The sequence below is a fragment of the Rosa chinensis genome, chromosome 7 (assembly GCF_002994745.2).
Source record: "Rosa chinensis cultivar Old Blush chromosome 7, RchiOBHm-V2, whole genome shotgun sequence".
Classification (NCBI taxonomy): Eukaryota; Viridiplantae; Streptophyta; class Magnoliopsida; order Rosales; family Rosaceae; genus Rosa; species Rosa chinensis.
This window is the reverse complement of record NC_037094.1, coordinates 21,711,685-21,725,568: the sequence shown is the minus strand read 5'-3', so window position 1 is coordinate 21,725,568 and position 13,884 is coordinate 21,711,685. Positions and strand designations below refer to the sequence as shown.

Below are 13,884 nucleotides of genomic sequence, written 5' to 3'. Positions count from 1 at the left end.
GAAAGTTCAAGGACTTTTTAGGTGAAATTCAAAGGTCAGAGACTGAAACGATGAAACCTTATAAGTATAGGGAGTAAATAGTATTTAATACTTTTTTTTAATTAATCTCTATCAATTCAACCACTAAAAATTTCGTGAGGGGAGCTGCATACATTTTTTGTGTACTTTCAGTGACAGAACCAGAAAGTGATTCTTGTAGGGCCGAACAAGTAGACAGTTATAAAGATTTTTTTTTAATTCGGATCGTAGTATATATATATATATTTTTTTTTTGCAATATGGATGGTTGTAGAAAAGACCTTGGTTCTCAAATAAATTAGTAATAGCTACACCAAAATATTCAATAAATTTACTTGTTTAAGGAAAATCCAAATCAGATCGGTTTGAATTTACTTTTATATTAAATGATAAGACCATATATAAAAATTAATTATTTTTATTTAATTACTTTAGGTAAATAATAAAGTTATATAAGTAATATAAGGAAATTCTAAAAAAAGTTTGAATGTTATATTAATGTAATTGTCCAAAAGAAAATTGAATTGAATGTTATATTAATGAGGGAGGTAAGAAGAGTCCTTTTTTTTTTTTTTCTCTCTGTCCCTATTTGTCTTTTCATATGAGTTTATAAAGTCTATTGATAATTTAAAAAAGATGGAGATCCAAATATCAATTTTGGAGGTCCAACTAGAACAAAAAGAAAAAGAAAACTTATGATTGTCCAATTCCTCTGGGGTTAAGATAGAGTGGGCCTAATTTTGGGTCAATTTTCCATTCGTACCCAAAAAAGAGTTACAGCTAAAGTTACAGTGTCGTCCCCCAAAATCCTAATTTGAAACCCTTTCCCAAAACCCTCCCTCTCTTTAATTTCGCTCTCCTTCTCTCTCTCTGAAGCTCTGTAACTACTCTAATGGTTACTTTGACTGAACCCTAGAACCACCACACACACACCACTCACCTTCACTTCACCAATTCGGAGTTACATCTCCCGAATCAGCTCTCGCACTCTCGGAGAAATGGATAGGAGATTCAACGGCCCAACCGGAGCTTCGAGCTCCGTCATCAATGGCCGCATAGCCACAAGATCTGGTTCTCACACTCTGCAACCTAACTACAATAGTCAAGCCGTTCAGGTTTTATTCCCTAAATTACATAGCATTTTTTTTTTTTACTGCCTAAAACCCTAGCTCGCTTTTTGGCTACCGTTTGGTTACTGTTGCTGTTGTCTGTGTTATTGTTCTAAAACTCTAGCTCGCTTTTAAGAATCTATTTTGTATTTGGTTGGTGAATTTGATTTAGTTTACCAAGTGCAATAGCAAAGTTGCCTCCTGTGTCACTGTTAAAGAGAGAGTACTGAGAGAAGTGGACTGAGGTGGAATTTTATCAAATTGTTTAGGTGTTAATTCTTACAATTGCAGCTTAGCAAGAAATGGATGGGTAAAGTTAAAGTATCGGGGTTTAACGCACTTGTTTCCTATAAATATATAGCTTTACTAGGCTGTTCGACCTGGAGCAAGACTATGGCTATCATAAGCGGGATAACTAGTGTATGTTCAATACGGTGTCAGTAGTTTCCATGAAGGGTCTGCAATATCTGGAGTTGTGTGTAAAAACCATGTACTTTAACAAAATCGTAATTTGTATCGGTATTGATTTATTATTTCCTTTCAGGAAGCATTGGAACATTTAGCATCTATTGATCTGATTGAGCTATGTAATGAGGCTAAAGTTGAGCACTGTCGAGCAACAAGGGACTTGAGAAGCTGTGGACGTTACGTGACGGATGTGTTGAACTCATGTGGACATGCTTCATTATGTGCAGAGTGTAGCCAGCGGTGTGATGTTTGCCCAATTTGTAGAATTCCAATTCTAAAGAATGGCCCAAAGCTACGTCGCCGCCTTTACGATCAGTGTTCTGAAGCTCGCCTTATATCTAAAAGAAGTGATAAGAGATCTCAAGAGAAAGAGGATGGGGAGGAGCCGATAACTAATGATGTCCTACGCCTTTATTCTTTATTTGACGTCGCCCTGGAGAATAATTTAGTTTCATTGATATGCCACTGTATCCTTTGATGAAATCTATACCCTTTCTTCTTTACTTTTATTTCATTTTCAAAATAGAACCATACAGATTATTAGTTCACTTCTGATACGATCACACAAGTTCTGCTATCTTCCCAATTATATGGTAAGGGAAGTACTGGAAAAATAATGAGAACTGTTTGTTTCTCAATTTTTTGTGGGGGTAAGTAATTTATATGGTTCTCTCTCAGATTAATTTGAGTAATCTGGAAAATCAACAGATAAACAGATAACTAGGAATCAATGCATTCTGATAGTCCCAATAAAGCATATAGGATTTTCGTTATTTTCTTCTGTCTTTTATGTAAAATGTCCATATCTGTGTGGAGAATTCTATGTTTTCTTTAACAGAGATTAAACAGATGTTACAGACGTTTGTTTGGATGAAAGTGCTGTGTCCAGTGATCCTGTTATTGCCTTTTTGTTGGATGAGGTGGTCGTTAAGGATTGGTGCAAGCGAGCATTCCAGAACATCATCACAGAACTTCAAGTGATCTGTATCCTTTATAAACTTTTAAGTTTTTCGATATATGAAGCCTTCTATTTTCCGCTTATTTATACATTGCATATATGAACAGTTTGTGTTTCCCTATATCGTATCCTTAGATAATCTTGAAGCAGAACAGATGAAAACTATGTTGGGCCTACTTCTTAAGTTCTCAGCACAGTTGGCCGGCATATCTAACGTGCTTGAAGTTTTGGATTCATCTTTTAAGGGGTCTCTTTCTTCTCAGCTTCATGACTTGCACCAACTTCTAGAAAACATATTAAAGACAAAGCAGGTTATTGCTGTAACAATTTACTGTTTTCTGCTTTTATTTTTTTGGGACGATTTACCTGATTTTACAATCTGTATCCTTCCATAGAACTCCTGGGGGATACTTTTATTAGACACCATCTTAGTGACCTGTACGATTAAGTAATGAAAGCATAAGTGATGGCATACGGGACTTTAGTTCATAGAAAAATCATGCATTTATAGGTTTTCATGTTGCAAATTTTAATCGTGCTCCTTGAGCTCCCTTGTGGTGAGGTTGCTTCTTACTATTAGTCTTTTATAACATTCATAAGGTTATGAGTTTGATCAATTCTTTGATTGTTTTCCTTTCAACTCTTTTAATCAGGAATTTCCAAATGGACCATGTTGCCAATAGCATATCTAATATGTCTGCAAATAGTTTGTGATTTTTCTTTCAAATTTGGTTTTTGATCCTCAGCATATGGAGGTTATGATATGGTGCATACGACATGAGTTCCTTGAGAATGTGAAGCCTCGTCATACTGAAATCACACCATGGAGTACTCTTGTCCGTGAAAGGAAATCAGCTGCAGTTAAGCGTTCATGGCCTGATGCATTAAATAACTCTGAAGAGTCCAGTGGGCAGGAAGGTTCCCTGTTTATTGAAGATGCTCTAACAAATCTGGAGACTGAGCAAGGAAATACAATGATAGAGGAGTTGAAACTTGCATTTGCACAGAAGGATGGTTGTTCATCTGTTTACAGGTCTAAGATCGAAGGGATTAGAGGTTGTTATCCATTTGAAAATGTTCGAGCTGCTGTTGATATACTTTTTCTTTGTGGTAGTTCAGATTTGGTTGTTGCAAAGCAAGCAACTGTATCCTTTTTTATTTTTTTGTATAATTTTTATATTTTCTTTAAATGTTGTGCGTTTCTTCAAAATTTTACATATATGATATATCCATCTTCCTGTCCAACCACCCGCCCCCTACATGGAGATATCAGTACTTCCTTAATTTATGATAGTTTCTATATTATCTATATGATCGGCATTGGACGCTGCCTGATGAGGACTGGAGACACATTCTAGAGGACTTCAGAGCTACCTTTGGTATCTCCAGGCATTTATTACTTGAATCGTTAATCTTTTATCTCTTGGATGATCACACAGATGAGGCTCTGCAGGTAAATTCTGCTTAATTTTCCAGATGGTCATTGCTTTGGAATGCCAGTTTTGATTTCTGTCAATGTCATCGGAGTCATGTTCAAACAGTTCAATCAATATGTTTTTACTTCAAATTATCTCCAGCAAAATCAATATGTTTTTACTTCAAATACTAGGATCAGTCTTGAAAGGGTTCTTGAATTTTGCTAATGTAGAAGTTAGATTTTGACTCAAGAATGACATATATTTTGAGTTAAAGTTAACCATGTTTTTCTATATTCAAAGTCTTGAATTGGTTTATGGTCTTTATCAATATGAGTCGAGGTAAAGGATATACATTTGGAATGTAATAGTTTCAAATTCGAATGTTTATGACTTGATTATGGGGGAAGATAATGAAATATTGCAGCATTGTTGCATGTTCTATTTTATAAAAGATGGTCAACTTTGTTGTCAGTTCTGGAATTATGTTATTTTTTCTGGAATATTAATGCTGAGTTATTCATAATAAATTCTCAGGAAGCTTGTCACCTACTTCCAGAGATCTCAGGCCCGGCGACTCATCCTAAGATTGCACAAGTACTACTAGAAAGGGGAAATCCTGATACTGCTCTTTCGGTTTTACGGTGGTCAGGGCGTGATGGTACTTCAAAGTCCATTTCACTTAGTGAGGCTGTAACTGCAGTTCGGGTGAGGGTAGAGTGTGGACTCTTTACTGAAGCATTCTTACATCAAAGAATGCTGTGCACCAAAGTCAAGGAGAAGAAGTTGAAGATTGGTCAATTAGGGGGTGTGACTGATGATTCAAATGACAGATATAAGTGGGAGGACTGGGTGGAGATATTGGTTTCTGAAATTTGTTTCCTTTGTATTCGACGGAACATGGTGGATAGAATGATAGAGTTGCCGTGGAACTCCAGTGAAGAGAAACATCTCCACAAATGTCTCTTAGATTATGCTATGGGTGATTCTTCCTCAACTATTGGAAGCCTTCTTGTGGTATTTTATATCCAGGTAATTTTCTGCTTACTTTCATTCAAAGTTAACTACTATTATGGCTCTGAATCCGACATTAATATTGCTATGTAAGTGTGGATTATAATCTTTAAGAGGCATCATCATTTTCGTTTAGCAATTTGTCTCTGAAGCTTGATAACTGGTGGCTTTTTCTTCCAGTTCCCCTCTGCGTGGGTGTAAAAAGAGCTAGCCTAGCTTTAAGGAAAGAGCTTATAATTTTTCTTCCTGGGCCCATCTTCATGCTTCGTTGAACCTTAAGAAAGAGCATTTAACTTTTAGGTTTTGTTGGTATAGTAGACCTTAATTGCTGCAACTTTATATCCACAACTGTGAGTGGGGAGTGTGGTCTGCAACTGAAAGTGATTGCATCCTCTTAGAATTTACTTTGTGGAACATAAAAGGAGTCTCACTCTTTCCAAAACTATTTTGTCTCTGTCTGTTGATTTATTAGCTCTTATTCTCAAAAAAAAAAAAAAAAAAAATGTAACAATTCAGTGATCCCTTTTTATGAGGGCAAGTTCTCTGATGAGATTTTCTGACATAAATCACTTTCTGCCATTTCAGCGCTACATGTATTCTGAAGCTTACCAAGTTGATCAAATACTTAAAAACTTGGAGCAGGAGGTCATCTCAAAGAATTCTGTCAGTGAAGAAGTTTTATCTAGAAGGAAATCAGTGAGTGGCTGGAGAGCTGGGTTAATTGTAAGTGGTTTTTTGCTTTATTCTTTAGCTTTTATAATAAAGTATCTTGTAATGTCATATGTAATACAATTTGATAAACGTAGTCTATTCGAGTCAATTTTTTTATAATAAAGTATCTTGTAATGTCATATGTAATACAATTTGATAAAAGTAGTCTATTCGAGTCAATTTTGATAATCTATATCTCAGTGAGACAGTCTGTACAACCATAGGCATTGGGCTCTTTGTTAGTGACACATAGTTTGAAGTGGGACAGAATTTTTGGCTTGCTAGAAAGAGCTCAATCAAGTGGTTGTATAATGCTGGATTTGTTAACAAAGGTTAAAACTCAAATAATCTTTTAGTATATTCTTTGATGCTAAAGTCTGCAGGGTATCCGTTGATTGAAGCATATTTGAAATTCTTTAGGGTATGTCCTATATTTCCTTGATTTGTTATAACAATTAGATGCTCTGGATGAACAGAATAAATGCATGGACTTGCTACCAGAAATCCAACGCCAACAAGTGAAGGATGGAAAAGTGCCTGAGATGGCGGCCGCCACCTCTAGTGATGCAGAAATGTTAGAAACATCTTCTCTTCCTGAGGGGCAAGAATCAAAGTCAACTAGTTTACTGATTCCTTCGTCCATTGATTCTTCTGTTGCACTATGGGTGGATCAAAAGAATCCTTCCTGGAAACCAGCAATATCTGAAACCCCCCAAAAAAGAGGTGGATTGGTTGGCAGCTACCTCTCCGAACTTGGTAACTTTAGTTCTTCAGTTCTGCATGGAAGGTTATTTACCAACTCTGAAACAAGATTAAAGGCTGACATTAGTCTAAACAAGACTTTCAATTTTGAGGATGCATCAACTCCCCTTAGTCATCGAGCTAGTCCTGCCTCAGCAGCTAGGGACATGAATAGAAGTTCATCAAAGTTATTTTCAAATAACCGTCTCCGCAACAATCAATATGGTACATTGTCACCAGAAATGGAACAGGACGTGTTTCTCACTCCGTTCCAAACATTCCAAAATACAAGTCCTTCACACTACCAAAGGGTTACTACAAATCCGGTAACTACAACTAGCAGCAACAATGGCTTGTTTGAAGATTCCGCAAAGAACCTACATCCAAATTTGTCTAGTAAGGGTTTCCTAACGGATAGGGATGTTAGACCTTGGCATACAGCTTCCAAGGATGATCCAATGGACACATCCTTGAGGTGAGAATTCAATTTTTTCTTCCCTTCACCGTTGTCGTCGTTCCTGTTCATATTCTTGTTATTTCAGTGTGTGTTTGTGTATATAGATAATAATATATTCCTTTCTCATACAACATTTCTCTGATCTTCAGCTATGGAGCTGGGGACAAAATTCTGAACAATGGAGCAAGATGGAGGTCTGACGAAACTAGTGATGAGGAAGAGGAGCAGAGTCAAGAGAGAGCATTTGGGATTATTAATCCTACCCCCACAAGAAGGGGAGTTCGTAGAAGCAGGTTTTCCAAGAGATGAAGATTTCTTAACATTAAATGGAATGATTCTTGTCCTTCTGTTGTCCTCCCTCGGTAAGGTTTGAGGAAACCTTTAAGGGCTAGTGGGAATACAGCTGCTCTATTGTACATCGGATTTGTGCTGATTTGAGTTACAAGGGTACCCATTGGAGGGTAAGGAATCATAGTATACCATGATACTGTCATAGTTTTTGTTCGGTACAGCTAAGATGCAGCAGTTAGTGAGATGCCTAATTTTGATGGGCCATCTTTTTTTCATGTGATTGCATTCGTCGAGTTAATCAGAACTGTTGGGATTTGTATTGTGGAAGTAATCTAATGCTCAGGCAAAAGCCTTTTGGTAGTTTCAAATTTTGCCAGTGCTGTATTTGAACATAATTATGGATCAGAATGGTAAAGCTCAGTTAACAAAGAAAAATCCGTGTTGTATTCAGCAATGATAAAGGGATGACCGTTGTTCATGTACATCAGAGTTTCTGCTGCCGAAATTCTTTCTTTCTTTTGTTTTGTATTTTCGATGAATGGGATTACAAAGTTTATCATGTAACTAGAACTGCTTGTCAAGTTTCAATCTGCTGATGGACCTGAAGTAACGCACTTGATTAAAATCCATGTTGAGTAACTTGCAAGTTTTTTTTTTTTTGATACGATGAGGAGTTCCCATTTGAGATTATTACTGCTTTACTCGATGCCGTGAACAGTTATTTAATTTATATCTTCATGCCCATCCAGCATGCCCTCTGTTCTAGCTCTTTTCATTGAAAAATAAAGTTGGGGAGACATGTTCTTACATTCTAGCATCCTTGCAAAGAACAAGGAAAAAATAAAAAATGATAGGCTAGGGAAAAAGAGTGAACTCCTCTAGATTGAGAAGCAAGGGACCAAGGGTAAGCGTAGGCTCATCAGCATGGAATTATCACTTGCAAAGTTGCAAGAGTACATTTCCTTACCAGTGAAACTCTGGAAGAATCTCAAAAAACACAGCAGTTCTATGTTGTTCCATAATCTACAATGGTAAAAGTTTAGATCAAGTTTTGTTGAGGGAATTTCATTCTTTTTCATCCTCTATGTCTCAGTGTTATAGATGAATATATCATAATATCTGAATATTTGATAGGTAGAAAGAATGAAAAATGAGAATCATGAAAGGAAATACATCATTTGGTTTTGGGAAGAAAATTATGATAAAGATGGTTTATGGTATTCTTATAACAAACCTAATATGTTGTAGCAGTTCCATTGCAATCGTATAAAAAAAATTAAAAATTAAAATAGGAGAAATCTAGGAATAACATGGATAACAATTATCAGAGACATCCAATTTGAAAATAGACCAACCCGACGCAAAGCATACTGATGGTATTGCAGAACTCAAAATTTCATCTAATTTTATTAACTGTGATCGAAAGACAACTCAAAATCAGCTTAGCTTCAGGGAAAAAACACGACGGTAGGCTTGGTAGCAGGTTTTACCAAGTGAAATTGATGATTTGGAAATCCTCAGTGGACTAACTGAGTAAATATATGTATTCAAACAGAATCATCCAACTCTCTGTGTTGTTGTCTTGCAGGACATACCTATAGGAAAAGCTCAATACAGTGTTCTGGACTTGACTTCAAATCGGAAAAGAACATATTTTGCTGAGCTCTGGGCTTCAACGTTTCAATTTTCAAGTCATCTATTAGATTGCTCACATCGGCCATACACTCATCAGGCATCTGCAACAAAATAAATAGACTTTGCATCAGGCTCCAAACAAGGCAAAGAAAGATTGACAAACAGTATTGCACAAATGAACTTTGAAATACTAACCATTTCTGGAGCACCACTCTCTGGCATTCTGGAACATCCGTAGCCATGGACTAGGGCCTTTCTTTTCAACATCCCACTGCTTGGGATACCATGGGTACTGCCACATTAAGAAGCAGCGCTCTGGATGAGGCATCATGGCAAGATGCCTCCCATCTGGTGAACAAATTGCCGCAACTCCCAAGGGAGAGCCATTCAGGTTGAAGGGATAAAGTTCCGTTCCAATCCCATCATCATCACAATATCTTACTGGAGCCAACTTGGAGTGGAGCACACGATCAAAAACACCATCATCAGGAAAATAGGCTCTTCCCTCACCATGGGCAGCCCACACGCCCAAAGTACTGCCTTCCATTCCTTTTAACATTATAGAAGGTGAGTCCTCAATTTTTACACTAGTAAAGCGACACTCAAACCGGCCTGACTCATTGTGAATGAACCTCGGCTGTGATGGATCCCCACCACCACCATGCACACCCCCAACTTGAGGACCTGGGACCCAGCCCAAAAGAGCCATAAGCTGACACCCATTGCAAACGCCAAGACTGAAAGTGTCGTGCCTCTTGTAAAACTCCTGAAATTGATTTAGAAGGGGCTGATTAAATCTAATTGAAGCAGACCAACCTTTTGCAGAATCAAGGACATCAGCATAGCTAAAACCTCCAACAAACACAATTCCACGGAACTCTTGCAGTGATACAGCTCCATTAAGAAGGTCTGACATTGTAATATCCCATGGCTCAAAGCCAGCAGCATAAAATGCCGCAGCCATTTCTCTATCCCCATTGCTTCCTTCTTCTCGAATAACAGCCACCTTCGGTTTGGAGGTCGTGGTCATATACTTTTCATCTGTGAAGGATGGAGTAAAAGACAACTGCCATGAAGGCTCATGCCTATCTTTCAACCCTTCTTTCTCTAGATCAACACAAGAAGCCAATCTCTGAAATTTTTCCAGCTGAAAACTAGTATCCTCCCACATGTCCCTTACAAAAGAAGTACTTTCGTTCAAATGAGTTACCCCATCCACCTTTAACACTATTGAAGGTGTGGCAGTTACCTGTCCAATAATCTCTGCAGAAATACCTCCACTGCTTAGCTTTCCTATTACCATATCTAAGTTTTTCTTGCTGACCTCAATAACCAGACCAAGCTCTTCAGAAAAAATTGTTTGGAAGAGGCTTTTCCGGTGCGTAGTCAAGTCCAAATTAATGCCACGATTGCCAGCAAATGCCATCTCAAGGGCACAGACCAGAAGCCCACCATCACTGATATCATGGCCAGCAGAGATCAGTTCATCATCAAGAAGGCCTTGAACTCCCTCAAACACTCGCTTCAGATACGGAACATCCTCAAGGTCAGGACAATCGTTCCCAATCTGGTCAAAAACCTGAGCAAGAGCAGAGCCACCTAATCGCCGCTTTCCTGCGGCTAAATCAATGTGAAGCAGAACACCATCATCTCCAAGCTTCAAATCTGGGGTTACTGTTTTTGTTATGTCAGGACAAGTACAATAAACACTGATTACAAGATTTCCAGGAGCCTTAACAACTTCTCCTGCAGCATGGGCTGCCATGGAAAGACTGTCCTTTCCCCCATCAATAGCAATACCAAGTTTGATCATCGCCTCTGAAAGAGCATTAGCAGCATCATACATGGCTGCTCCTTCACCATCAAGCTTGGCTGCATACATCCAATTCCCACTTGCTTTAACATCAGATAGAGAAGTGACCTTAGCCCAAACAAGATTTGTGAGTGCTTCTCCAACTGCCAATCTAGCCATTGCTTTTGGATCCAACAAACCTTTGATTGGCTGCTCCCCAATGGCACATGCACCTCCAGTCAAGCCGGTAAAAGTCTGAGCAATTACTCCAACATCAGAGAGAGGAATTTGCAGGGGCCCGACAGTTTGCTGCTGAGCTACCAGACCTGTAACACACCTGTCTACTTTCGAGGTCAAGAAGCGCTTTGAACAGATGGATGGAAGTCTTAAAACTCTCTTAAGAGCATCCATTACTGTGATTCCAGGGGCAATATCAAGTGGCTCTCGTGCATCTGCCATCCGCTCGAATTTAAAGCTTTTTTGTGGCATATCACCAAGTACTTTCTCAAGCTCCAAATCGACAGCAGGATCAGGTGGAGGGAGGCCACTTGATTTAGATTTTTCAATAGCTAAGCTATCAATTAAAACAATACGTCCCTCACCATTTATTGTTCCAATAACAGCCATAGAACACCTTTCTCTTTCACATATTGATTGCAAAAGTTCGCGACTTTCAGGTTTAACCAAGATGGCATCTTGTTCCTGATATTCTGCGCCCCATATCTCCAAGACAGACATTGTGTAATCACCAACCACAATTGCCCGGATATCAATCTCACCACCCTTCGGATAAATAATTTCCTTAACCACGTTGCAGTTTCCACCAGCTCCTTGGTCATGAATGCTAATGATTGGGTTACTCTCCCCCATCTCAATGCAGGCACGAACAACACGATACAATTTTTGTGCCATCTCTGCATCCCCACGCTGTACAGCATTGAAATCAAGCTCCGCATCATTTTGGCCACTAACCATGCTCGATGCAGCCCCACCACCCATACCAATACGATAAGCAGGGCCTCCAATCTTTACAACTAGCATGCCAATATCAGGCTCTCCCTTTGTTATATGGGTGTGATCAATCTGTCCAATTCCTGCACTGAACATGATTGGCTTCAACCATTCCCGCCTCTCACCACTTGGGAGTCTCATTCCAAAGGTTCTAGTGTAACCCTGAATCAAGGGCTCACCAAATTTGTTGCCGTAGTCTGATGCACCATTACTAGCATCTATGAGGATCTGCAAAGGTGAGGCCAAATTTGATGGATACAGGAAAGACGGATCTTCCCAAGGAGCATAAGATCCTTCCATATTGAGATTTCCGACACAATAACCAGCAGTAGATGCTACCACAAAAGAGCCCCTTCCAGTTGCATGGGTGTCTCTGATTCTACCTCCTGCACCTGTCTCTGCACCAGGGTAAGGTGCTACAGCACATGGAAAATTATGGGTCTCTGCAGTAAATAGTATATCAAGGTCACGTGCAGACATGTGCAATGGAGATGTTGAACCTGGCTGAACCGGTCGCAATTGCTTCACAAGAAATCCTCTGATTGCACTCGAGTTGTCCTTAAACCCAATGACAGAATTGTTTGGGTTTGCTTGCAAAGTGCTCTTCACAATTTGCATTAGAGTTTTGTCCATGGGCTGTCCATCTATAAAAATTTTACCAGTAAAAAACCAGTGCCTGCTATGCTCACTGTTGGACTGTGCAATATCAAAGAGTTCAACTGTTGTTGGATTCCGCTTGATCTCTTCCTTGAATAGCCTGGTGTAGTATTGGAGATCTTGCTCATCAAATGCCAAACCCATTTCCTGATTAATCTCCTCTAACGCCTTCCGACCTCTCTCCATGACAGGAATATGGCGTACTTTGTCGGGAACCAAACTTGTTTCAAAAGAAGTGAGCTGCTGGGTGTAAACACACTCCGTCATCCGATCATGAACCATTGCAGCAAACTCATTAATCTGTTGATCCTGCAAGTTTCCCTTACTAAACAACAAGTACCTCCTCGACCGTTCCAAACGAGTCACCTCTGTCAAGCCACAAGCTCTACATATCGAGACAGCATTGGAAGACCACGCTGTTGTAAACGACAACCGAGGACCAACCTCAACAATAACTGTGTTCAGCCCTTCCTGCCTCTTCTTTTCAAGAAAGCTGTCGACCCCCAAATTCTCTGGCTCATAAGTCTCCTGAAGAAGCCAGTTAAGCACTAAAAGCTTGTCACTAGAAAGCTGTGAAATGAGCCCAATGTTGAAACACTGCTCAGTTTTCAAACCAACTATCTGGCTCGAAATCTTTGACTGCACTGTTTTGAGAAGCTCAGACGCTGCACTCTCCTGAATGAGAGGGACACGATAAAAATGGATAACTGAGGAAGAAGGCTTCTCAACCACAGTCGGTAGCGCCTCCACCGAACTGCTGACAGCCGAAACAACAGCTGTGGGCTTCTCTTGAGCACGACATCTCAATGAAGCATTTCTCCTATTGGCAGAACCCCGCACTGAACTGTGCAGCGTGCCCCAAAGCATAGGGCTTCTTCCTTTCAAAGCACCTCTGTGAGAAAACAGGCCCTGTTTATGGCCACCCTGTAACAAAAACAAAGTCAGCTTCAAATTTCAATCACAATTATTTATTTATCTTCGATAGAAACTATAACATCTTAGCAACACAACACACGGGTAATGAAGAACGCATACTTTTATGAATTCACCAGCAGTGATCTCCCGAACACCAGCCATCTCCTCAACCTTCAAGAACCAAAGAAGAAAAAAAAACCAAATAAATTGAATTACAATCTGTTTTTCCAATGAAACAAACACACCTACAGTAAGAACTAATCATCTGTTTGATCACTAACATTCATATATGGCAACCCTAAACCCTATTAGTAACTCATCCAAAACTCAAAAACAAAAATTCTAACTTGGGATAATATAATTTCATATATTATAAAGATTAAAACTTTAACAACTAGAGTTCAAAATATGAAATAAAGAGAGCTCACCTTGCACTGCGGCAGTGAGAGGTTGGGAGAAAACAGAGAGCAAGAGAAAGAGAGACTATATGACTTCTGTGAAGACTCAGATGAACATAACAAAAGAGAAACAGATCAAACCCTAGAGATTATAAAGTAATGGGTAAGAATTAAAAGATGAAAACTGGTAATAAACTCACCTGGGTCTTTTGCGGCTTTAGGGTTTTAGACCCAAAACTCTTCACTCAAGAAAAAAGAGTGGCGTCTCATTGCAGAAGAAGACTACGACAAAAA

General features: G+C 39.1%; 2 protein-coding genes across 2 annotated transcripts; one reads left to right on the top strand and one right to left on the bottom strand.

Moving 5' to 3' along the window:
• Nucleotides 1-775: 775 nt before the first annotated feature.
• On the top strand, nt 776-7,664 carry LOC112177171 (E3 ubiquitin-protein ligase HOS1). The gene is made up of 10 exons (XM_024315400.2): nt 776-1,133; nt 1,672-2,062; nt 2,445-2,579; nt 2,689-2,864; nt 3,300-3,698; nt 3,848-4,006; nt 4,506-5,000; nt 5,568-5,705; nt 6,170-6,909; nt 7,041-7,664. Exons 1-10 carry the CDS (start codon nt 1,017-1,019, stop codon nt 7,198-7,200), a joined length of 2,910 nt encoding a protein of 969 aa, XP_024171168.1. The 5' UTR covers nt 776-1,016; the 3' UTR covers nt 7,201-7,664.
• Nucleotides 7,665-8,408: 744 nt separating this feature from the next.
• LOC112180870 (probable phosphoribosylformylglycinamidine synthase, chloroplastic/mitochondrial) lies at nt 8,409-13,881 on the bottom strand. The gene is made up of 5 exons (XM_024319437.2): nt 13,791-13,881; nt 13,621-13,686; nt 13,313-13,363; nt 9,013-13,201; nt 8,409-8,918 (listed from the first exon to the last, which is right to left on the bottom strand). The coding sequence occupies exons 3-5, from the start codon at nt 13,352-13,354 to the stop codon at nt 8,911-8,913; spliced, it is 4,239 nt and encodes a 1,412-aa protein (XP_024175205.1). The 5' UTR covers nt 13,355-13,363; nt 13,621-13,686; nt 13,791-13,881; the 3' UTR covers nt 8,409-8,910.
• Between the last annotated feature and the right edge of the window lie 3 nt (nt 13,882-13,884).